This window comes from Glossina fuscipes, unplaced genomic scaffold (assembly GCF_014805625.2).
Source record: "Glossina fuscipes isolate IAEA_lab_2018 unplaced genomic scaffold, Yale_Gfus_2 27, whole genome shotgun sequence".
Classification (NCBI taxonomy): Eukaryota; Metazoa; Arthropoda; class Insecta; order Diptera; family Glossinidae; genus Glossina; species Glossina fuscipes.
The window spans coordinates 3347921-3374032 of record NW_023998422.1 but is presented as its reverse complement, the minus strand read 5'-3'; the positions used below and the strand labels follow the sequence as shown (position 1 = coordinate 3374032).

Genomic DNA, 26112 nt, shown 5'->3' with positions numbered 1-26112 from the left:
TGTCAATTTCCATGTCCTTGACAAAGAACGGCCTGGAGGAACCCATAAGTTCGAAGATAATGAATTGCGAGACTTATTGGACGAGAACTCGGCTCAAGATTGCAAAGAATTTTGCAAGAGCTTAGTTGTTGATGATCTGAACTGTTCTCGACGTTTGTATGCGATGGGAGAGAATCAATAAGAAGGGAAGATGGCTACCATAAGGATTGACTGAAAAGCCCACTTCGAACCGCGATATCGCGGTTTCATTGATGTCAGGGAAATTACGTAGCGAAAGCGGGACTACGCACTTACACACACACATATATATATATATATATATATATATATATACACATGTGTATGCTACCAAAGCTAACGCTAACTAAAAGTTCGAACAAAGCAATTCGTGTTTTCCTTGAACCTTTTCCGCTTTTCATCAATAAATCATTCGTTGTTCATTTGAAGAAGAAGAAAAAAATGTTTCTTTTGAGTTTACTTTTCAATTAAATTTCACTAAAGACGTTTTCAATGCACCATCAACGGCTTGTGCATTAGATGGCAACTAACTCTGACTCTGAATAGTTGAGGTAAGAAGGAAGCCAAAAAACGCGGCATAGTACAATAAGTGAGCTTTATTTTATTAATTTAACAAATTTCTCTCTTATTTAATAAGAATATTAACTAAAATACTACTAAAGAGTGGAAACTTAAGGCAGACAAAGATTTGGATACAATTGCGGAACGTACGCATAGTGTAACTGTATGAATGTAAACCTTACTTAGTGTTATGTGCTTGATTTTGGGACTAAATTCAATAGATTACCTATGTTGGATTAATAACATTAAAGCTTAAGTTTAATACATATATGAAATCATAAGAAGAGAACAAAAATAAAAACCAAGTCAAAAAAAAGATTTATGTTTGGAAATCAAAGTTGTTTCATAGTATTAGTGTAGTGTAAGTAAATTTTTGAAAATCACTTTTTTTATTTGAGTTGAGTTGAGGACAGTCCAGGAAGAAGATTAGATGCAAATACAAAACCAGTCAATAGATGAGTGGAATAATTGAATTATTTTCGCTCATATAAGTACTCGTCCTCATAGTAACGCGGCGTGGTACTGCCTATGAAAATTTGTGGACGTCTCTGCTGTAGCGATATATTAATATCTTCAGGTGTTCTATACACTTGTTGTTGCTGTTGCTGTAAATGCTGTAGCTGGGCATTTGCTGTGAATAAACGGTATGGAGTAGGAGTAACGGCCAGTACAGAAGTGGGTAAGCGAGGAGCATGAGGCTGAGCAGTTGTACTGTGACTTAACGCTGGCTTGCGATAGATTGTCGTTTGCGGTTGGGCTTGTGATTGTGTCGCTGTTTGCGGCTGATGGCGTACTGGTTGTGGTTGGTGATGTTGCTGCTGCTGTTGTTGCTGTTGGTGTAACTGATGTTGTTGCTGCTGGGCGAGAGGACGTTGGTGTTGCGTTTGAATACTTTGCGGAAATCCAACCTGCACCTGTAAATGCGAACAATTCATAAACGTACGTCTCGTTGCTTTCTATTTCATAACTTACCGGTTGACGTTGATGTTGCACACGCGGCCTAGGTATTTCATCTTCATCCGAATAGCGTTCGTGATCGTAATAGTTTTCCGGATAGTAACGTTCCGAATAGCGTAGCGTAACATTTGGCTTACTTTGATGCTCTTGCAAGTTAATGGGTTTATATAGGTAATCGTTAACTATGTGAAATTTTGAAGATTGCTGGCAGATGTTATCACTGGACGGAGGCATGCATATCAAGTGTATCTGATGAAATGTAAAACCTTCCGGACAAATCCACGAGTGACGTTGATTCTCTTGACAATAGTGAAAGACTTCACATTTCAGAGACTCATCGGCATAATAACTATTTTAAGTGCATAAGATGATAATGAAAATGAAAATAATAATGAAAAATGAATGCGATTCCCTTGGGTGAGTTGACGTGCTTACCCCGAATTTTTATCTTTGCAATTAAAGGTCGATTTCGCTAACAGCAGAGATAGTCTATCGGGCTCTTCTTCTTCTTCTTCGGATTCTTCTTCACTCGATTGTTTTTTATTATTTTGAACGTTCTTGTTACTATTAATTGCTAAATAATTATTCTGTTGTTGCTGACGACCTTGATATAGCTGCCGAGGCGGCTCTTCTTGTTCTTCTTCAGATTGACTGTAATCATAAATTGGTTGTTGCTGCTGTTGTTGTTGCTGATAGTGCTGTTGCTGGTAATGTTGATTTTGTTGTTGCTGCTGTTGTTGTGGCTGTCTGTAGGCCGAATGTGTCTGAGCTTGAGTCTCAAATTCTTCGTCAATGTCATCATCACCGTTTGCCTCAAAAGAGCGTGCATGAAAACCCTGAGGTTTGGTTGTGGTGGCAGGCTGGCTGAGGCTGGCTGTAGCCACAGCATTAACTGTATGACTGTAAATCAACAAAGTTGCCAATGCGACTAGTAAAGAAAGGTTTAAACTGAAACGATAAAAGCAACTGGACTTAATTTAATTTCACAATTTGCGCTAAGAAAGGAAAGAAAAGCTTATATTATTAAGATGGCTTTCAGTCTAAAATGTCTTAAGCCTACTGGTGGCATGACATCAACAAAAACTTTTATGCTCGAACGCGAGGAGAAGGTCGCCGTTGATCTGTGTAAACATATTATCCGGCCGAGTAAGGTGGATAGCATTCCGATCAAAATATGTTACATTATTTATTTATTTATCCGCCTGAGTAGCCGAAGCCGAGGAATCTCGACTAGCAAGTCAATGGTCGTGGGTTCGAATCTCAAGTGCGGCAAGAATTGCTTTTGAACAGATTCAATTGAATCTACGTAGCACCTATATGAAGGAGACCAAACAACAGAGGCGTACTCAAGTATAGGTGTAACCAAAGACATGTACAGCCTTTTCGTAATGTAGGGATCATCAAGCTCTCTGGACCATCTTTTTATAAAACCAAGCGCGGACCTGGCTTTGCTTATCGAGAGCTCAATATGCAAGTTAAAACGTAACCTATGAATAATGAATAGAACGGAAATGGGTAGAAATCCTATAGTTGGCGATGGCTTACTTTTAAACACCCTACACGACTTAGCTTAGTACAGTTATTGATATGACGACTTTTCTACAAAAGTCGTATATGCAAAGTGATTAAAAAAATGGTGTGATTCAAATAATGTTCAACAATGTTCATTAGTGTTGGTTTTTGGGCTAAAACACGTCGGTGTCTAAAATTTTATTAACATATTTTAAAATTTGCGGCCTACGAAAAGCTCTTGCGCAACACACCTTTTATTATATCGATGGATTCAGAATCATTTTCTCAATCGATCAAACTTTGTCCGTCCGCCTGTCCATGTATTCTTACGTACAACCTGCGATTCGCAATTTTTAAGATATTTTCATGAAATTTGGTACGCTAAAGTGCTTTGTTTCAAGGGCGAACGGACTATTTGTTCAACCACTCCCAATAAATCGCCTTGTTTTCGTAGGTCGGTATATGCAAAAATAATGTAATTTTCAAAATTTCGCCGTAAAAATCGCTGGGTAATAGTATTTCGACATCCTAAATTGGTGTGAATACTTTGGATTGGATGGGGGAATTTTTTGAACCCTTTCCCATGTAAACGTTCCTATGGAAATTCAATCTTTATATGGCAAAAAGGGGTCACTTTCAATATTTCTTGATGAAAATTCGTTCATAATAATAATTTGACATAACAATTAGTCTTACCGAAATTGGATCAAGTAGGTCTATTTTTGGGATCCCAACTCATATAAGGGTTCTATTGAAAGATAAGGTTTTATATTGTAATATGAGTGTAATTTTTGATATTTTGTGATGAAAATTTGACTTTAGCAAATCAACCAGAGGGAATTTGGAGAGCATAGATCTATTTTTGAAATCGCTCCGTTTGTAGGGGTCTTATGAACGCAACACTTTGCGTGTTGTTACAGTCTAAGTTGCGTTTTGTTATGACTGAAGCAGGTGCAAGATAAGAAAATCTTTGACAAATGAATTAAGTTTCCTAGATCAAGTGGACGTTCGAGTATCCTCCACCAATGGGGTCTTTCATGAAACTTATGGATTTGCATAAAAATAATGTGTAACGTTTGGAGTATTATTAATTAAGGAAAGTGATGTAAGGTATCTAATGGTCGAATTGGTCCCACTGTAGAGTTCTTACTTGTTTTTCTCAAATTCAGTCTTAAATAAGCGAAAAAAATATGCCCCTAAAAAATTATCTTTGGCGCAATATCAAGCGACTTTCAGTTATGTAGTCGCTCATGAATTTTCAATTAACGGGTATTTTGGCGTTATGATCGATCGCTAATCGTAGAGGAAAACAATATGTGTTTTTGTTATAGTTGTTTTGATTTCGTATTAATTTTGGTATTTCGAAGGAGCGGTTATAAGAAAACGCGCGTTAAATAACGCAAATCACACACCAAAGTAATCCCTTGTAACATGTGATGCCTTTGTGATGTTGCTCAGAATGCGACTTAAAATCTACCAATCATTCCCTGGGAACGTATGCGCCAAGTTTGATTTTCCTTCACCAATCTTTGTCATTATAAGGGTACTAAGGTTAGGCAGACAGGCATGAGTTGACGTGAATTAGTGTAAACTCTCCAGAATATATGCACTGTATAATGCCTCTGATGCGTTGGCCAAGATGCTACGAGAGTAATAATGCGGTGAGATCCCGGTTCACACGGAACGCTCTTGTGGAAAACAAACCTATAATCGTGACAGGGTTAAGAGAGAATAGTAGGGAAATTTGACGATGCTTTGCAAAGTTATTATTCACTTACCGGTATATTATCATATGACGTAAGTATATGTGCACATATTTTGGTAGAGGCGAACACATACATATGCATGTAACAAAGCATAGACGTTTTCTGGAGAGTCTTAACAATAATTTAACATGCAATCACTGCAACACAATTTTATGATATGGGAAAAAAATTCGCAGGCAGACAATGTAAACATAGCACATAAACACTGTTATGTGTTTGTTTAGAAAAGTGCGCGGGAAAATTTCGATTTTTTTTGTTTTTTTTCTTTTTGCAACCATTGGTAGCATCTTTTACTCTATTTGCCGTTACTTTGAGCCTTTGAAGCAAAATGATTTTACCTTCATTCACACAGCAGCGAATAGTAGGTGATAAACAAACCGACAAACGGCAGATAATAGCAAAGAAGACGAGTAAGATTTCTTTAAGTCAGTCACAAAGTCACAGTCGCCTAATAATGTTTGTGCCTTCAACAATATTATGCAATAATTATAATAATAATACAACGTTGTGTTTAGCCTCTTGTGCGCTGCTTCGTTGTGTGTGTTGTGTTCAGTTAATTTTATTTGTCGGTATTTTTTTGTTTTTTTTCTTTCTCGTTAAATGTGTTCGTCTTCATCGCCTATATGATGCTAGCATGTAACCTAAAGACCATAACTGGTTGTCGCTTTCTGGTTATAGTGGTTATCTTTGATAAAGAGATCGAGAGAACACATCACCATTTAAGTTGAACAAAATGCTAATAATGATTTATATACATTTTTAATTATGCGTTTATTTATTTTTTTTTTTTTTTTGTTTAACGAAAATGTTGTTACTTAGTTAAAATAATTATTTCCATTTTTGCTTCAATAGGCAACACAGACAGATGGATTATTAATCGGTTCAGTTTGCTGCTCGTTCTTATTTTCAAAATAAATAAAAAATGAAAGACTCAAGACACGAACTTTGAAAAAAATCAAAAGAAAGCGAAAGACTTAAGATGTTAACCTTTTAAAAAAATGATAGTCGAAAGAAACGCTACATTAAAGATCTGAACATTTCAAGACAAGGATTTCATCGCAAGATATTAAAATAAATAAAATCTTTTGTAGACATATAGATTCGAGGGCCTTTGATCGCAAAGATGTGCTATGAAATCCGCAGCTGCGATAGAATAGTTGGCTTTAGATAGCTGTAAGCATTATATCGCTTAAGAAAGATCGGCCTTGCTTTCTTATTCATGTTTCCCAATAAATATCCGGGGCAAATATAAAATGAATACACTGTGACCATGTGTGTTAGTAATATATCGCCACCAATTATACGTAGCAGCAGAAAGTCGAAGACCCTTTAGAATGTGCATTCTCTTGGTCGGAATAGATTTAGGCGGTGTCGTGAGTTGATTGAAGCAACTTTACTGTTACACACAAGTAAATACATTATAGTAGATCACGGGCCACCACCAGAAGACTCTATGCCATCTTATAGTTATTCATATAACGTCTTTTATAAATGCGACATTTTATGGGGAATAGTTGAAAACGTGATCCGATTCAAACTAAGGTTCAGCCTTGGGCCAAAACGCGCCAGTGTGCAAATTTTTATCGAAATATCTAAAAAAATTGCGGTCTGTAGGTTGAACTAAAGCAAACAAGATACACTTTCGGACAGATGGACACACAAGTTTCAAAAACGATCGCCGCAATAAAAAGTAGGCTTATCCCAAGTCATGGCAAGGATTGCAAACCTAACAAAGTTTATATATCCCGATACATTGGTGTAGGGCATAGTTCTAATTTATAACATAGTAGAGAATACGCATTTGACATATAGATTTGCTGTGGCATGTTCAAAACACATAGTGTGTAGATTGAACACGAGATATGAAGATGGACAGACAAATTTAAATTGATTCAGAAAGCGATCGATCGATCTATTTCTGAAGTTCTGAATATTGTGTACATCCACACAATCTTAATGTACACTTGCATCCCCAGTAGTTTAGGATATAGCAATTGGTTCTTATAATATGTCACAAATTGCTTTGCATTACATACACACTAGAGTTCTTTACACTTTGGTTGAGATTTCTTTTAAAAGGAATGAAATGCGCTTTACTGCAGTTTAGGTTGAAAATAGCGATATTTATGTAGAACGCTAGGTAAAGCTGCATTCAATTGTTCCCAGATATCTATGTGCGACAAAAGTGCTATGCCTTTTGCATGAACGGTGCAGGTATTTCGTGTATTGTGGCGAATTTCAACCGCCTAGCAATGAAAATTCTTGCAACGATTAACATCGTCTGACCAGTTGGTGGAAAGACGGAGATACATGTAAGGATGCACGTAATGTGAGCGAAATATTCGATCTCTTATATATATATAGATTTAAAAATTTTCGTTACAATTGTTGCTGTTGCGTTGATTTATGTAATAGAAATTAAAAACATATTTACACGTTGGCTGCTTTTCCACACAAACAATTTAACCCTCGGGAATGTGGGTTGTATGCTCTTGTTGTAAAAATCAACCATACAAGCACAAAAAGTAACACGTAATGAATAATTGTCGACGTCAAACGATTTTGCATCATTTCTTTTCAGCTGGTGGCACACTATTAATTACTAAAATTACATCGCTGCTTACAGTTCGTTTAAGCGAACACCAGGACAAACACCAGGACGGGCGTGTATACAACTTTTATAACCAGTTTAAGTAATTTTTTAACATTTTAGCAAAAAAAAAACACTTTCTGCAGCTGATTTGATTTTTATGCGCACCTTCGAAAGATGGCAATGCGTTCATTCTAGCACTGTGCATATATATATATATATATAGTACTGAGATGCGTATATAGCGTGCAGATATGGAGGCGGTATTTTCATTTTTGCGAATCGGAGCACTTTTACCGCAGATACCGCACAGTTGGGCAGATAGACAGACAAACACAGACAGACAGACTTGCTTAAGTGCATTACGAGCTGCAGTGCCAAGAATGTATATACTTTATGGGGCTTTTGAAGCCTGCTTCTACGCGTTGTAAAGGTATTGAAAAAACAATTAAATTTTGATGACTAATAACGGATAGGCCTGGTCAATTTTTCCCGGGTTTGTTCAGGTACTACAGCTCTACCGATAGAATATACTCTCAAATCTTTGTAGATTGAGCGAAAAAACCATTTTTTTTATTCTTTGGGAAAAGCAGAAGGACTCTTAATTTACGTGATAACGTAGGCAAGCCCTTCGACCTATTTGGCCTATTCTCAATGCTAACATACTTCCAATGTTTGTGTCCACTTGAGCGGTCAGGAGAATGTTTACAACAGCCATTACACAGACGGACGGACGGGGAATCGTTCAGGCGGCCATGCCTAAATCGATTTAGAATTTAACGCTGATCGAGAATATATATACTTCACGGGGTATCTGAAGCTTTCTTTTGGGCGTTGCAAACGTTTTGCCAAAATGAATATATCCCTCATCCTGCGTCGACGAGTGTAAAAAGTAAAAGTGCGAACACAAGTACGCTCTTTATTGGCATAGATGTTGTAAGAAATTTTTAAGGATGGCCTCAATTACCCTAAATTGATAATTGGTTAAAACAAAAAACCGTTACAGACAAATGCCGGTAGTCATGTTAATGCATTGATTATAAGCAAACTAAAAAAAAAAAAAAAACAAAAACAAAAACTAAAATTTTACATAAATTGAAAGCTTTCGTGTATGCGTTTCATAAAAACGTTAATTCTGTCTACTTGCATATGCATTATCGATTATTTCATTCAGTTTGTATGTATGTGTTTGTATATATATATATATAATAGGCATTTATAACACTCTTTGCCAAGCGTAATAATTTCATAATTTATACTGAATACGTGTCTTTCTTTTTCGTTGCAAAATTCGGGAAGCCAAAGGAGGAAAAGCACAACAACAACAACAAAAACAAAAAAAAAAATAAAAAATAAAAGAAAGAAAGAAGGAAAGAAAGAAAACATTTTGAACTGTTTTCATATTTTGTTTATATAAAAAAATCATTTCAAATAGTTTTCACCACCACTTTTTAGTTGAACTCACTCTATATATATATGAAAAACATGTTGAACCGGGTTTATAAGTGTATATGTCTGTTTATATATTTCTAAATAAATGCATATAAGCATAATCAACACAAATGTTAAATCTACTTGAATATCGCTACAGTTTTAATCTTAATATTCAGTCAATGGACGGTCGGTCGCTCTATTTAATGGCATTAGTTTATGCGTTAACGTTAGGCATTGATTTCATAAATATATTGCCTGAGAAGTGAAAACGCAACAGCATTAACGACAAATAACACCAACAACAATAACATTAACATCGCAACATTTTTGATAGAGTAGATATAGAAAATTACATCACTTTGACGGAGCGATGTTATGCCACATAGTAAAAGTAATAGAAATACCAATTTATGTGATTCGATCTTTGAATGCAATCCGAACATTTCTTCGAAAAATTAATCGAAAAACTTGTACATCGTGCTATAAATAAATAACTGCTGCCATCACGATTACCTCGGAGAGCCAAAGATTGCAAATAATTAGCAAATCCATAGACGAGATTATAAGCCTCCCTCCCGACTGTCAAGCCAATGTTCGCGGGTACTTTGTAGGAGTGATTTATATAATTACTTCGACTTATGTACGCTTGTTAGTTAGTGCTTTAAGCCCAAAAATATGGTAAACTATTCGCTTTGAAAGAAAAATATTATAACAACACTTTGAACAAACAGAACTCTTTACTTGCTTCTTAGCAATGCCCTCCTTTTCTCTATATAGTTTCTCTTAATTCGTTTGAACGTAGACTGGAAATAAATAGATTTGAACTAGCAAGCAATCAAATTATGTCCGACTTGTGAAAGACACACTTTTGACATCTATAACACCTCCGTTCTTTACAGATTAGAGTACATTCACAAGATGTGAATGGAAGAATCTGAGTATTCCTTTAAGGGACTCAATCGCACGAAGCGAAAAGCATAGATTTAGAGATGTGTGGCAAGTGTGTTGAAAACATTCTCCATACTCTTGATCATCTCTTCAGGGATCAAAGAGAATTCTTCGTTAATCAAGTGTTTTGAAATAGTATTTCTCGACAGTTCATCTTTTAACTGTCCTGCCCGCCTTTATGGTAGTTTACTCGAGTACTATTTTTTATCTAAATGTTCGTGCGTACACTAACACTACTGCCTCTCTGTCCCTTCCTCTACTTACAATACTTCCTCTCTTCCAGCAAGTAATAGATGCTAAGAGGCTGTTTAAATATATATAAAAAAACAATGCGAAAAAATACCCAAAAGAGTTTTGTCGATTCAATTTGTTTGTCAGACGGCCTCAAGCCTGGGACTACATTTTCGAAATTCCATTTTCGTTGAACTTTGCAGTTTTCTTTTGGTTATTTGGTAAGGTTATTTGCTTTAGGGCCGTCCTCAAGCGCAATTTATTACTATGATATCAAGTTTTTATTTTAGCTTTTTGCTGCAAACGGAACACAGTTCCATGTCAAGGATATTTGAGCGGATATTTAGATGCTGGGAACTAGAGTAGTGTAATCTTGTCCTTTAAATATGACAAATGTCGGAAAATATATCGAGCCGAAATTGGGTTTTCTGAATACATGTCTGAATTATTATGATCACCGTCTCAATAGTGGGGGCACATTAAATTTTTCGTTCCGTTTTCAACATGCGAAAATGTAAGTCAAAGACTTCATATGCTTGAATCAGCTATGGTCACGACCGGTCTGCTGTGTTCTCGCTTGCAAAGCTGACACAGACGATTTAAATTTCGCTTACATTTTTTTTCGTAGATCTTAAAATGTGCAATTTGAAAGTTAGTGCACAAAAAATAGAAAAAATTAACGTTTATAAGTTTGTATTATGTGTAGCAGATATTGAACATGAATATGCTGCAAATGGTTATGAGGATCATTGGCAAGTTTACTGCAAAAATAGTGACAAGTAATCATATGTCAGCCTTGTAATCGCTAAAAGATTTCTCAATCCTTGTGCTTACTGTTGAGAGGGAACAGATAAACAAAAAGCGAAAAAATTTAATACTTTTTTCGGCCTGTTTCCCACGTCTGAAAAACATATTTATCTATCATAAAAAATATTTAACATTTTTTTAATTATTTTTATATAATATATCACGATTTCGCCAAGGACGGACAGTTTAAGTTAGAATGCTTTAAATCGTCTTGTTAATTGCAAAAATCTATTTCAAATCATAAAATTTACGAATCAAATATGTAAGATATTCCTCGGCATTGCGTAACTAAAACAAAAGACTTAAGACACAAACTTCAATAATATGAACATTAGTTTTGAAAAGAGCGTATAAATTATTTGTTCAAACAAATACACACACACACACACACCACATACACACACATCAAATTCATTTGTAATCATACAATTTTATCATCATCATTATCATCATCACCGGCAATGTGATGATAATCATTTACTTTTACTTAATAATTAACTTCAAACATAGTGCACAACTGACCTTTTAAAATACAGACAACGTAGAAAGAGCAACAACAAATGCGTTGCTAAGTAAAATATGTTAACTGCCTTGTAAATAACAATCGGTTATTTATGCCCAAGTATAAACCAAAAAGCAAACATTTACACACACACACACACACACACATATATATATATATATATATATATATATATATATATCCAAATATATAATGTCTATACAATCAACCATAAAGTAACAATAAAAACTTTGGAGCAAAATGAACTGCATTCAAGGAATAGAGCAAAAGCAAAACAAAATAGAAGCAATGCTGCTGCTACGAGATCAATTTTTTATATTATTATTACACTTTTCAAAATGTTTATTGATTGTAGGCGAATGAGCTCATCTTCTTTTATACATTTATCTATTTTTTTGTATCTTCTTCTTGTAGTTACTTAGGTCCATAATGCGCTATAAATATATATAAATTTATGTAAGAAATAAAACATTTCTGATTAATAGAAGAGTAAAGAGCAACTGTCTCGTTTTTTCTTCTTCTTCTTCTTGCGGCAAATGAAAAAATGTAAAATTTTAAGAAACAGTTTGCAAATATTTAAAATGTCATTTTGTAGAAATATATGAAAAATTGCACTACCATGTGCTAAGATGCGGCTTTTTTTCGCACCTAATTAGAATAGTTGTACTAACTGATATGCCAGTAGATGGCAGGTAATCAGACCTTTTAGCCTTTTATGTGAAACATAATGCGGTAGCAGGTACGATTTTTTCTTGCCTTTTTTTTTCTCTTTTTCTTCTGCTTTTTTATTTATTTATTTATTTTTTTTTTTGAAAGTTGCTGCTGCTGGTTGTAAACGTATAAAGTTCAAATTTGTATGTGTGTGCTTTTGATAATTTATGTTTAAAGGTAATTTACTTAATTGAAAAATGTTGCGTGTATTCATTCTTCATTTCGAAATCGTTGCTAAGTTATGTGAATTTTTCGTCTATTTTTTTCAATCGCTATTCGATGATATTAATGGCGATGTATGTGTACACGTAGTGTATGCAAGATCCATCTACACATACCTGGTCTGGTTGAGTATTTGCTGGCATAGTAGACATAGAGCAATTTTTGCTTTGATTTATAAAATTTCTACGCTTGGATTTTTCTTTAACTATATCCCCAATCTACCCGAGTGTTATGCTGATATACTGGGCATAAAGCAAAAATTTGAGTTCCCTTTTCAATTAACTAACTAAGTTCGATGTGAGATCCCGACAACCTCGTTAATTATTAAAAACAAAAAAGTTTTAAAGAAAAGTTTATTCTAAGATTTTTAATAAAAGTGGTCCAGACGGACGGACAAAGCTGACAAGGATTACATAATTTCCCGAAAAAGTTCACAAGTCTTGGAGCTTGCAACACTTTTATTATTTATTATATTCATTGCCTATATAATGGATCTGTTCTCGTAACATTTCTGTGGTTTTTCTGATCAAAAAATTGTGATAAACAAATTTATCTTTTCAAACGACGGCGCACGTGTCTCGTACTTTTCCGTCGTATCATTGTTCGCTGAATTGTGGACATCGTTTTCTGTTTTGCCTAATGTCTGTATTACGTATATTTTCAATATGTAGACGGCATCAGCCGCTATGATGCATCAACTGATTCCGTATAAAGACGACGCTAGCGCCACTCATCAGAAACGTTATAGAAATCGAAATAAGTGTTTGTGTTCGAATCGTAGCGTAAGCTTTTTCGTAGGATGAACGTGTTCAGTTCTTCGCTTTTTACTAGGAACGTTTAAAAGAGAAAAGTTGGAAATGTAAGACTTTTCCCATTTTTCCACATGTATAAAAGTAGCACGCTTGGGATAATCATGGAGACTTCTAACGCTTATCTGTTGTAATTGATGCGTAATGACCAAATAGCAAATTTTTTTCAGTTTCAATACCAAATTTCAAGTTGATATCTTCGTTTTTGCGATCAGCAGCAAGTTTACTAGCGCTGGACGGACGGCCAGAATGATGTAGTGTTTGATATTGATGAACTGTACATATGTTTTATAGAATCTCTGAAGATTCCTCGTGCATTTTACAGACGTTTCCTTAACAACAAATAAAGCTTCAGCTTCTAGGCTATTAGCACGTTTTTCTCTAGCTACAGCTTGTCTTATATATATGCATCTCTTCAACAATTTTTTTATTTTAATATAATAATCGTAACTTAATAAGGACATATTTAGCAAAGACACGACCCTCGTTATTACGACTCATTCTTTTTGCTAATAGTAAGTTATAGGCGCGGATATATGTAACATCCAGAGGGACTTGAGATAGGCCCAGCTTTTATTACAACGATCGATTCACAACTCCGTGAAGAAAAAGTCCGCCAGACTAGCCGAACTAGCGCGATCGTTAACTCAGGCCGGTAGAGTTTACTTTAGTCGTAACTGCAGTGAGCGTTCAGTCGATAATGGCATAACACTTACTGATTGGGTACACACCCACTAGGCTGCGGCCATCTCCCTATCTCTTTCTGACCGATACCGTACTACACGAATAATGGACACTCCAAAGTGATTGCTCGTGTAAGAAAAATAAACAATTGGCAAACAACCTTGTGTCCGTGTTGTGGTTTATTGTGTTCAACTTATAGATCGAAGCTTTTGAGATGTTTTGACTATGAACGCTGTTAAAAACAGTTCCGGTCGGGCCACTTTCTCGACCGCTTCTCTATGTTGAAAAGTCGCTATATGAGTCACCGTAGGCTCAAGTAGGGTGTTTTATGGTGAGCTGCGGCCTACCATAGTATTTTTACTTGCGTTTCTTTTTTTTTTAGAAACGTGTAGAACAAGGAATGTAACCTTGACTTTCAAATATTGCCCTCACACATGGAAGACTTAGCTTCACTTATACTTCACTTTTCTGGAAGCTTATTGACACCTCCTAATGGGCATTCCCTATTTTTGGCAGGCACCTTTCTTCATTAAATCGAGACGATTTAAAAGTATTTTCCTTCGACTTCAATTAGAGAAATTCATTTGCTACAGTTGTCTTGAATCGATCATTGCTTTTGGGATATTTTGCATTTGTATGCGTTTCGAAAGATATGACGGCTTTATTTTTTTGTCTCTGTATTTGAGAAACCGGCCTTTTTGTAAATCAAGTAAATACCTCCTAAACGCTTAAGTGGGTTAAATGCATTCACTTTTTTAGCTATTATTTTTACTACTTCTATGATATTTCTATAAAAGCGAGAAACAGATTAACACAATACGAGTTTTGGGTAAAAAAAGTGTGTAACTAAAAATTGTAACAAATACCAATTGTGAAATAAATGTACGCATGTGATGCTGTAATATGACGTTTTTGCTTTTTTCAGATGCTTTTTTTTTTTGTTTTTTAATTTGAACCCATAACCACACACTGACGTGCCTTGCTGGCCATTAACGAAACACACTAACTTGAGTGAACAGTTTTCTTAAGGCAGTCTGTCTTGCTGACGGGCGTATACGTAATACATTTATTTCATAAATTAACTGCATTTACATTGAATCCGTATAAGTTTACGTTTAATGGTCATAGAGTTTGTAATGGAAGAAAATTTTGGTCTATAGCTGGCGGTGGTATGTTTTTTGTTTTTCTGTTTTTCGTTTTTGTTTTCTTTTTTTTTTTTTTTTTTTTTTTTTTTGATTTTTTCGTTCGTCAAGGCAAACTTTATGCAATTTTTGCGGTTTATAGATCACCTTCAGGTGTCTTTTAGGTAAGATTACGTTTACGAAATTCTTTTTGCTCTTTTTTTTTTTTGGATTTAATTAAAAGGTCGTTCAGAACTAAAAATGGTTTAAATGTAGTTTAAAAAAGGAATATGTCTTGAAGGCTTACAGACTCACAACAACACAGACACACACACACACACACAGCACCTGTCCTTCAAGTCAGATAACTGTTTTTTTTGTATCTTTCTTCAAAAAAAGTTTAGATTTGCATTACAATCAATGGGGGGGAGTAATGTAATAGTAATAAATAGAAACACAGAGCACATTGGTATATTGGATAACCTAGGTCTCCGTCTATTAACCATGTATGTAAATGACCTTTCATCGCTGATTAAGTCCAGTTATTATACTGATATACGCTTATGACGTTGAACTGTTCTCTACGGTCAACATACTCGCGTGATCAACAACCTGGTTTAGATAACTTGGCTGCATGTTGCCAGTGTAACTTTATGGAGCTCAACTTAAAGAAGGGTACGAAGCCTACGGAACACTTTGTAGATTCGTAAAAATCGGAGTATGTAGAGGCATTCTTCGATTTGGGCGTAGTATTTAACCATTGATTATGCATCAATTTACATATAGAGATTGCCATAAGTAAAGCAAGGACTACTCTTGGCTTTATTAAAAGACAAGAAAAAATTAGTTTTTAATACAATCGCAATACTCCTTGCACGTCCGTCAAGCATATCGTATATCGCATATCGTGAAAGTAGTTTTAATTTGCAATAACTGTTAATGATATCGATGAAGAATAATGAGATGATCTTACAAGCAGCGAATTGAACGGTTTTGAGAGGAGGCATCATGTACCGTAAATGAGGGGTAAAGTAAATAAGCAAACACATAGTAAGCTATTGGGCGTTACGCGTGGCATGGACGTTAGAGAAGCATCAGTTGCCATTACGGCTTTACTCATAGATGATATGTTTGCTCAAAAAGAAAAGGAAAATAATCTCAAGCATAGTCCTGTTAAATGAAAGTCTTAAAGGATGAATTAAAAATAGAAATAATGGATGTAAGCAAACATAAACTTTACTTTACACATTTATCTAGGAGCTGGGGTGTGTCAAGGTATGTAAACATTTTCATGAAGATCTTTGCAATAAATATATTTACAATACATCTTTACACTACCCTTTATGTCAAATTCCTATTGTGGACCGACATTTATTATGAAATATTAAAAATTCGGCTCTTGTTTCCATACAAAGTCTTGCTTTTCATAAGAATCGTTATATACAAAGAGTTGCAAAAAATGTGCAAATCCGACTCCAATTTTGGACTTTTACTTAACATGCCAAAATACTATTTTCCACCGATTTTGGTAGAAAGACATTACAAATTGCCAATTTTTTTCATATAACAACTTTTTCTAAAGAAGGCATTACATGCAGAGTAAGCGTAAAAATGGCCCCTTTTTAATCTATTTTCAGCAAGGCTCGTTCCGGGCCCAAAGCGACACTCAGTGTATATCTCGATATAATTCAAAAATTGCGGCCGTTCGGTTGCACTCAAAAAATACATGGACAGATGGACAGACAAGCCTCAATCAATGTGAAAAAAATGATTCTGCATTAATCGCTTTAATAAAAAATGAGTCTACTCTGAGTCGTTTTACGTGTTGCATACATCCATACACAAACGATGTAGGGTATAAAAACTGATCGTGGAATCGATAAGTAGTAGTTTTCTGATAATAAGTAAAAGTGTGTCGTTTGGGTTTAACGTAAAATCTCTCGTAATTTCTTAAAATTTTTCATTGTTTTTTTGCTAATCATTTGCGATCTTGAGGTGTGTTCTTCAAGCGTTTCATTTGAAATTTGAATTGAATGAAGAAAAATTCTTCAAGCTTAAGACTACATCTACCCTGTTTGAGATTTGCAACCGGGACCATTGAGTTGTTAGTGTCGAGGTCCTTCATCTACTCGGCCATTTAAAAAGTTTATATTCAAAAGCAATTAGAAATATTGGTAATAAAAAATATTGAAAATTTAAATTTAAAGGTAAAAAATGAAATGTTTTTATAAACACTAGAGAATGCATTTTCATTTCATCTCGCAAGCATCAAGTATAAATAGTGTACATGAGCTTGTGGTGGATATGAAAGAAAAGTGAAAGAAAGAAGAAACAATTAATTCAAGGTGAATATAAAATTTCTTTCTTGCTGTGTGTGTGTGTGTGTGTGTGTGTGTGTGTGTGTTTTATGTTTCAAATGAATGAATGAATGAATGAATTGTTTACACTATAAATATTTACTCATTAATAATTTACACCATTATTAAGTGCATTCAATGCATTTCATGGCGTATAATTTAATTTAATTACTTATGTGTTTCTCTTTTTGTTTCTTTTTTAGCATTAATTGCAAGCGTTAAGTAAATATTTTTTAACTTTATTCGTTCGTCTGTGTTTTTCGTTTTCGTTATTGTCGAGCAATTAAAATTGCATAAAATACATACATTTGCACATATATTTTATGTGAATTCACTTATCTCGTTTTTTTTTTCCAATTCCTTTATTTTTATTCATTTTACTGAAATGTTTCGTAACCTTGACATTTAATTAAAATCTCAACTGGAACAGCACTCCCCGATTGTTAAATAGTTTCACAAATTGTGAGAGAAATATCTATTACCGCCAAAGATGCTTTTGTTTTTTTTTTTTTTTACAAAGAAAAAAGCAAACTGCGATGAATCTATTATGCATATTAGTAATGAAAGTTGTTTAGTATTTACTAAAGTCAACAGAGATGTACATAATATACATATTCGATTTTTTCTTCCGTTTATAGCATGCATAAATAGACACATACACACACACACACACACACACACATACATACATACACACACTCCTTATAAATCGGCTCTGCGTTCTGAGAGTTTGCGTCGCATTTTATATGGTGTGGGGAGATGCAGTTTTGGTTATGGCCGGTATGATACAGGGCAAAAGAATGCACTTATATAGCTGAGCTACAAACCTTGCCGATTAACCAGGCTAAACGACGAGTAAATTGCTGCTTAGTAGCATTTGGCTTGTCAACAATACCATGTTGTAATGTCACGGATAAAATTTAAGAAATGGATATAAGTCGTCCCCAACCCTATTTAGCGTAAGCAAGAAATTGTAAACTAGCGTTACGGTAGATGCTGGTCTGAAACTCGTTTTAAACCTTAACAAGGCCAACCATAACCTTCAGCAAAAAAAGTAGATTCGATCCGCCTAAAGGCATATCTGCCTGCAGTAAGGTGCACATATTCCTTGTAACCAGTTAAAATATCCAGCCGATGGTATATCACATATAAGGAAACATTTTGTAATTTAAATGTGTTAGTTTGGATTGATGGTCGTGAGTCACTTTCTTATTTATGGAACTTAGTTTTGAAAATATATCCATTCTTTTTTAATATGACCCATCACTTAGGGGATATCTCCTGTAAGTGTTCGCATAAATACGGTGACGGTCACGAAGAACGAGACGATATATTTCATTGTAACTATAGCGAGTGCACAGTTGGCAAAGGCATAATACTTACCGATTGCGTACACACCTATTAAGCTGCGCTCACTCTTTCCTCTTTTCGTATCGTCACCGTCATTTTGTTACTCATACAGGGAGCAACCTCGAGCCCCCGGGTCGTCTATGGTAAGGCCTATGAGGATAGAGGTATGCAGCGTATATGACCGCAGCCTGGGAGGGATATATTCGATGAGTCGATGGTAGGCCTTTACCTATCGACCATTTATTATAGTTTCGGACACACGACAACCATAATTAACGTATTCGTCTCCGTTCTGGGGATTCAAACCGGTTATGCCAACTTGATATACTAGGCTAGGGTTTTTATTTCCTGACTACCTAAACTAACCGGTAGAAAAATTTGTAGTTACTAACCTGTGTGTGCATCAAGCGAAAGCATTAAATTTCTGAAAAAAATTTGTTCTGTCGCTACCTTGACATGCAATTAGGATTTGAATAAAAGACCTATGTATTCTGAGATTGTGTGCAGTTTTGATTAATAGGTAATAAATCCGCAACGACAACAGAAACATTTTTCGGGAAAAAGTGAACGTAGAAAAAATTATGTGTATATTGTTTGCTCAAATTTATTTTATTGTTGATTAAAAAATGCAGCTCTATTATGTTTTCAAGGCTCATATAGATTTACTGATAAAGAAACTGTAATAAAAACTTTTGCAGAGACTGTTATAAAGACTTTCAAAAAAAAAAAAAACCAAACATATTTTATTATTCATATTTATTGCTGGCGGTAGTGCTATTTATTAACTATGGAGTAAATTAGAGTTTGTTTAGATCCAATCTTTTGATAACTATCATATTTGCTTTTCCTCTTTTTGGATATTTGCCCAAAAAAAAAAAAAACATGAGTATAGTTTTTTGATGACTTTTGAACATTATCGCAGCATTATGAACGTAACAGGCTACATAAGCATAAGTAGTCTGTTTCGTGTCTGTAGTAGATCATACTTGATGTGAGGTTCGTACCCTTGCTAAATTGTTAAGATGAAATTTGTAAATAATAGATTAATATGATTATATAACATTGACCCAATACATTCTCGGAAACCTATCATGGGGAGGTAATCGAAACTATTGGAAGTCGTCTGCTTGCGACTTCTTTACTTTCTAATCTGTTAGTACAGCTCTACGTACTATTGAAGGGGTCAGAAAAGTTGGTTCCGTCAATATCTGTTCCTTGTACATTTAAAATCCCTAGCGTTTAGGTGCGATCTGTGAGTTCACGGAGGAGTGCACGGGGGAAGGTTAACTCTGACTTGTGGGCTCATCCCGATAACTGATGTGGACAAGAAATGGCCATGTCTATTTTCATCCTCACTGCTCCGTACGATCCTTGGGAGATTAACGTGGCATTTGTGGTCACTCCATAAACGTCGGGTGTTAAATTAGACATTTAGGGAAGTCCCGCCTTGTCGAGAAAGAAGAGTTTGGATGATGCACAAGTTTTCAGATCTGATTGCCTAGCTATAGACATCCCAAGGACGTAGGATTGCTTCGAAAACTGCCCGTGATCGTAGGTTATCGCTTCCATACAACTCGTAAACCAATCGGTTGCGTCAAATTAAACCATTCAAGCAGGTGTAGACGCTGAGCACCAAGAGATAATTGCGCCAATGTATTTCACTACAAAGTAGAAAATGCTCGACGAACTAATTGTGGTATAAAAACCAAATTGGGTTAAGATGATAAATAAATAAAGCAAAGTCTTACAATATGTTAAACAAGCCAAAAAAAACAAATTTACTTTTACTAATTACCATCGACTGTGTACAGTTGCCGATAGCAGTGGACTGTGTATATAAACCGCAGCCAGCAAAACCACAACGAACATCAAAAGCACACGTTTTGGTAAAAGAAGGTGGCAGCAAGGAAGATGGCCAGTTATGTTATTCTCACACAGCTTTTAATGCCCCTTAAGAGATATCATAAATTTTCTGTGGTTTGTTTACCTTGAGTCTTTGTTTTTTATAATGCACTCACTCTTCCAACAACTATACCTACACACCACATGATAAATGGTAAAGTTTGTTTTAAATTTTTTGTAAGCGCATAACGCATCATTTACCTTCTCGTAATAATATTTTTTGTTTTTGTTGAGGATATGTAACAAACTGTAAGTGCTACGCACGGTGAGCTGACTTCTAGTCAGTTAATTTTCGAACGGATAATTCGAAAAAAAAACTTGAAAATATGCGCTGGAAATATCGTTAATATCTAACTTAGATAATAAATATGTCAAAAATAGTGGAAGGATTTGGAACGAACTCCAAGTTGGTCAGAACTTATCAGTGTAATTTGAATAATTGAAATGGTTTTATGAATGTTAACCAAGTCTGGTAAATCAACATTTTTATACTACATATTGCAGTTGATGAGGAAAGAAAGGATGACGACATATCGATTCTCGTACGCCCACCATCGAAGGAACCTGAATGCATGCATTTTGTTTGTTCGTTTAGCTCATAAACACACTTTATAGTTTCTATAATGTATATGCGCACTGGATCAGCATTAAATACTGAATTGATTCAAGTACGTTTGTCTGTCTCTCAGTGTGATGTACGTAACAAACGCTGTCTTGCTCGCCAAAGTTAATATATTTGCTTCAAATTTTTCAGGAAAATTGCAAATTCTTACAGGCTCTTCTAGATTAATATTGAACATGAGTCAGGAAGCCCAGAAGACAAGCCTAACAAAGACTGAGAATACCTCTTATATCTCGGTTTCGCAGCTTATAAATTACAACAGTTACGCCCACAATTCCGTCGTAGAGGATTGAAATTTAGTAGTAATTTTCTTTCTTATTCTTCTTCTAGCTACCGAAGACATATGTTAGACATATCATAACTTTTCCAATACATTACTCAATAAGTTCAAACTTGTAAACTAACGCTTGGAATTTCATAAGGATTTGTTACGGTTCCTTTCGGTACTATCTCACGGATCCTTCGAAATCATCTTATCTCTTTATATGTCATCCTACGAGCTATGATGATATGTTATATTCATTGAAAGCGTGGCTTATGGATGAATGGCGTAGGATTTTTGAAAATTAGAAAATTTTCCCCGCAAGTTTATGACAAAATTTCACAACTCGAATGAAGGAGTCATTCATTTCTAAAAACTGTACGGCCACTGTAAGGCCACGCTAGGATCGAGTTATTAATTATTATTAAAATTCTCCAAAAACCTATATTTGAGAGTCCAAAAAAACATCCAGCATAATATTAGAGAAGGAAATGTTAATTAATTCTTTATTAATAAAACGTGACTATGAATACAATGAATGAGTTGAAAAACCTATGAATCTTTAAAAGAATTTAAATTTTTTAGAGCATATGTTCTAATTAATAATTTACAGTCCGCATTTAAGGCCGTTCTTAATCTGAATACAAATATTTATTACACTGAGATATAAGTGCCTCAGCCCGGAGACTTATTGAGTGATGTTTCAAAAACATATTTGCCTTACATAGGCGTTGCGTGTAATTCATTCGAAAGCGTATATATATCTATCAATTAGTTGCATCCTAATTGGTAGGTGAAAGTCCAGCTTCTAATGCAGAATGAAATACCTTAAGACTTTTGCATCGTAGAAGAAAAAAATGATTCCCGATGGAATCATTTTCAACGGTTAATATAAGGGAACCGCATATTCATTTTTGTGATGGATCGTTGAAAGGGTGTATGAAAGACATCTAACACAGTCAAGTTCTTCTAAAAGTGCGCCTTAAATCAATTGTAAAGGTCTTTTGTTACTAAGGCAGTGTCACAAAATCCTTTTTATTCTCTTAAATTTTTTATTGAAAACTGATTCGTAGTTCCTTATTTAAAATTTAATCGATTAAAACTTTGGAAGCTTTAACAAATTGACAGTGTGTTACCTGACCACTGGCTGAACGTCAGTGGAGGTAAATCACAATTGCACTTTTCGAGCCAATGCTGTTCCGTTCGAGTGGAAAACTCTTTGACAAATAGCTTTGTCGTATCGTGTACTTAGAGAGTCAAAACCAAACTCCCCTTACCTAACTTTATCTCATATTTATTGGAATATTTTTCGCCATTAAGAATATAGTTTTGAAAATTTGATAGTCGTCTTGAAATCCACGCAACACATGGTTAAGCTCTTTTCCCAAAATACACAATTATAAAGATGGTTCGATTCGGTCGATTGTCAATGCGACTCGTTCTTTTTTAGCCGAAATATGTCAATGTACCCGTTTACATATAAATAACATTGAAAATTGCGTTCCTAAGAAAGACATCGTTTTTTCAAACCGCACTTTCTTGTTTGTTTCTTGTCCGTGACGTAGCAACCTTGTTTGGGGAGAATGCTGTTGTGACTATTGCTTTGGAATAACAAAATTGATTCAAAAATGCAGAAGCTATGACTAGAAAATGTGTTGGCATCTCTTAGCATATTTCCAGCCCAGATTATGGCTGTTAAAATCACACGCAACCACATAAACCTTCACCATAACCGATGAAGGATATAAGAAAGAACAAAGGAAAATGCTAAACACTTGCTTATAAACAAATGTAAAAAAACATTTGATAAAGTTTTGCCTTGAAAAGTGTTTAAAAGCGTTTCGCATTTTGGATGACTTATCCATTACCTTGGTAAGAATCTTATATAAATGACTTGTGGGAAAAACATTTTCTTAATGAATAAAAAAGATTTGTGATTTTTTCATTTGAGAAATTTTTTTTTAGAAGATTTCACAGAGCAAAGAATATGACTTCCAAGCCCCATGTGAATTATTATCATTACTACTATTATTATTAATTTAGTAAGAAAAGTAAATTCTAAGGCTAAAGTCCTAAACACTGGCATCTAAGTGTATCGGTCTTATCCTATGCTAATTATATATCACGTTACATTATACTTTCTACATCTCCCATGGGAGAATTAATTTAATTTTAAATATTCGCTCAGTAAAGCCTTCTTGCCTTCTTTTAATGACTTGCGTTATAAACACTGTTCAGATGCTTTTGCTGCCGGATATTTTGAGCCATTATTTTATCGGAAAGTTATTGATTAAACGTAAAAGGTTAAGAATCGCTGTTTTATTGAAATTGTTGTATTAAAATTACAAAAATTACATAATAAATGTCACCAAATTAAATAATGATTAAATATCTGTTGAGCTGCTGCTGTGACGCCAGAAACTCTATACAAAACACCCACCATCAACCAGTTTACATAGATTATAAATAAAGCCGTACTTTTTTTTTCTTCTTTTAAGAACAGAAGAAACGGATGATAAAATTTGCATTTTATAGCTGACAATTAACACAAATGCATATAAGTGTATACCAGTTATAATATACGTATAATGGTTTTTCGTCAGAGACGGATTTTGAATAAAAAAAAAACATGACTCAGTTATAAGATTAAGTATACATTAAATTGCAACACTTTAATCAAAATTATTTAACTAAACTTACTGCATTTTATTGCTTTCTTTTGTTGCCGTTAAATAATCAGCAATAATTTAAGCGAATTGTAATCAGATTTGGTAATTTTTTAATTTCTTTTAGGCACTTGCCTTCGAAATCGGTTGCAATTAGTTTTATTCGTCTTAATAAATAATTTTTTTTTGTTTTTTTTTAATTAAAAATTTTTCTTTTACTTTCGATTATTTTGTATTTTCACTTGCACTTTTCAAAATCTAATTTTTTTTCTTTTCTTTTAATATTTCACAATTTTTCCTTTCGTGTTTTTTTTTTGTTTCTGTTTTTTTTTTTAAGAAAATTTCACCGTTATGCATATGCTACTCGCTGCGCTACCGCACTACCAGCACAATTTTTCGTTATTCCACTTTAAAGCTCAACAACACAAATGAGTTGACTTTCAATGTAAGTTTTTGATTTTATACTACAAAGACAAAAAAGAAAAAAAATATTCAAAAAAGAAAAAAAAAAACAACAACAAAATTAAAAACAAAAATACCTATAAGAAAGATTACTTATGTCATTGTTGTTTTTGTTGTCTTTTACTCACATTTGCAATTGTTGGCTTTAGTTAAGTAAAACTATCGTCTTTGCTAATATTGTGGATTTAATTCTCTCAGCTGCACACTCCCAGAAAGAGCGATTAAATGTGCTATAGTAAATTTCTTTTTGTCTACATATTCGGAGTTACTGAGTGTTTTCGGTCAGAAATTGAGTTGAGTGAATAAATTTATTTCCACCACAAAAGACAAGGTTCATAGCAAGATTCCATGAATTGCAAACACTTCGCATTTGTCCATGTTAGTCGTAACCCTTTGGCATGTGCTGTTATAACTCTCCAAATCTCGATAGACGTGAACGGAAAATATCAGGGTTGTAATTCGTAGTTTATCCGAACAGCAAGTCTTCGGCAATTCATGAAATAAATTCTTGCTTCTTCTTCAATGCGGATTTGTGCACAAATTGATTCGTTTTAGTCGTAGAGAGCCGGAGAGTATTTAAAATTGGTTCTAAGTCGTACACGGTTTTCCCACATCAAAGCCGCTACTGATCTGTGCGAAGGTTCAATATGAAAATTGTGTTCAATTTTGAGCTGCAGAGCATTCAAAACCGGGCCAGGGTCTAATGCGGTTTTCCTACTTTTAGATATAATTTGCAGTTCATACCTAGCAGCGATCTATGCATTAATTCAAGATGAAAATGGTTTTAACTCTGACTTTGAAAGTGCTTGAAAATTACCTTTTTATTCTATACATATTCCAGAACATTCCAGAGATACGGTTTGTCGGCCCAATTTGAGAAGCATTAAGCGTTGAGTAGCTGTAGTCTGTTCTGCTTTTTCGAACTCTTTTTCTTCACAACTCTGTCTATTGGAAACATCACATTTCGAATCGGTGAGGACTGTAGGCTGCTCTTCAAAATGGTGCTAAAGCAATAACTTGATAAAAAAATTAAGGAACAATAATACAAACGTTATATTTTTATACCCTACAACGCTTGTGGCACAAGAATATATTAGGTCCCTGCGGATGTATGCAACGCCCACTTTTTATTACACTGTTCGATTCAAAACCACTTTCTGAGCATTTTGCTTTGTTGAATTCACTCAACATGTCGCAATATTCGAGATAATTTGGTGGAATTTAATACACCGGCAGGTCTGGCTCGAGGACAGATGCTGTTCGAAATGCTTCGGACCGAACGGTTTTCTCGACTACTGCAAATATAAGGCTTTACTTCGAAAATGAATATTATTGCCCCACTATAGCGCTTTTACTTATTGTATAGAGTACAGTTCGATCTTTTAGCTAAGCTATTGCAAAAAACTTTTGAAGACAATCTTGATAAAGATTTTTGGGTTTTGTATTTGCTTTCATTTCTTATATTGTCCTTATTACAGATCTTCTAAGGCGCCTGAAATGTAATACTACAGAGAGACTGATGTTGGTTAAAGATTCTAATGTTTAAGAAGTGACGACAGACTGAGGTAGCGTGGTCGGGAGGCTCAATGTTCCCAGA

The 26112-nt window shown here is 34.7% G+C and overlaps 1 protein-coding gene across 2 annotated transcripts; it reads right to left on the bottom strand.

Annotated features, from left to right (window-relative positions):
- Window positions 1-699: 699 nt before the first annotated feature.
- On the bottom strand, window positions 700-24296 carry LOC119635761 (GATA zinc finger domain-containing protein 10). 2 transcript variants are annotated; one of them, XM_038030762.1, is made up of 4 exons: window positions 4827-5142; window positions 1972-2484; window positions 1552-1885; window positions 700-1493 (listed from the first exon to the last, which is right to left on the bottom strand). In XM_038030762.1, exons 1-4 carry the CDS (start codon window positions 4883-4885, stop codon window positions 1053-1055), a joined length of 1347 nt encoding a protein of 448 aa, XP_037886690.1. In that variant the 5' UTR covers window positions 4886-5142; the 3' UTR covers window positions 700-1052. The 2 variants fall into 2 exon arrangements, with proteins under 2 accessions (XP_037886690.1, XP_037886691.1); XM_038030763.1 differs by lacking the exon at window positions 4827-5142 and adding an exon at window positions 24088-24296 and having other exon boundaries at window positions 707-1493.
- Between the last annotated feature and the right edge of the window lie 1816 nt (window positions 24297-26112).

Excerpts from the sequence above, each read along its gene's own strand:
- LOC119635761 (XM_038030762.1), bottom strand. The coding sequence starts at position 4,885 with ATGTGTTCGCCTCTACCAAAATATGTGCACATATACTTACGTCATATG. Across the intron at positions 1,886-1,971 it reads TGCAAAGATAAAAATTCGGG|TTATTATGCCGATGAGTCTC; the intron begins GTAAGCACGTCA and ends CACTTAAAATAG. Across the intron at positions 1,494-1,551 it reads TGCAACATCAACGTCAACCG|GTGCAGGTTGGATTTCCGCA; the intron begins GTAAGTTATGAA and ends TCGCATTTACAG.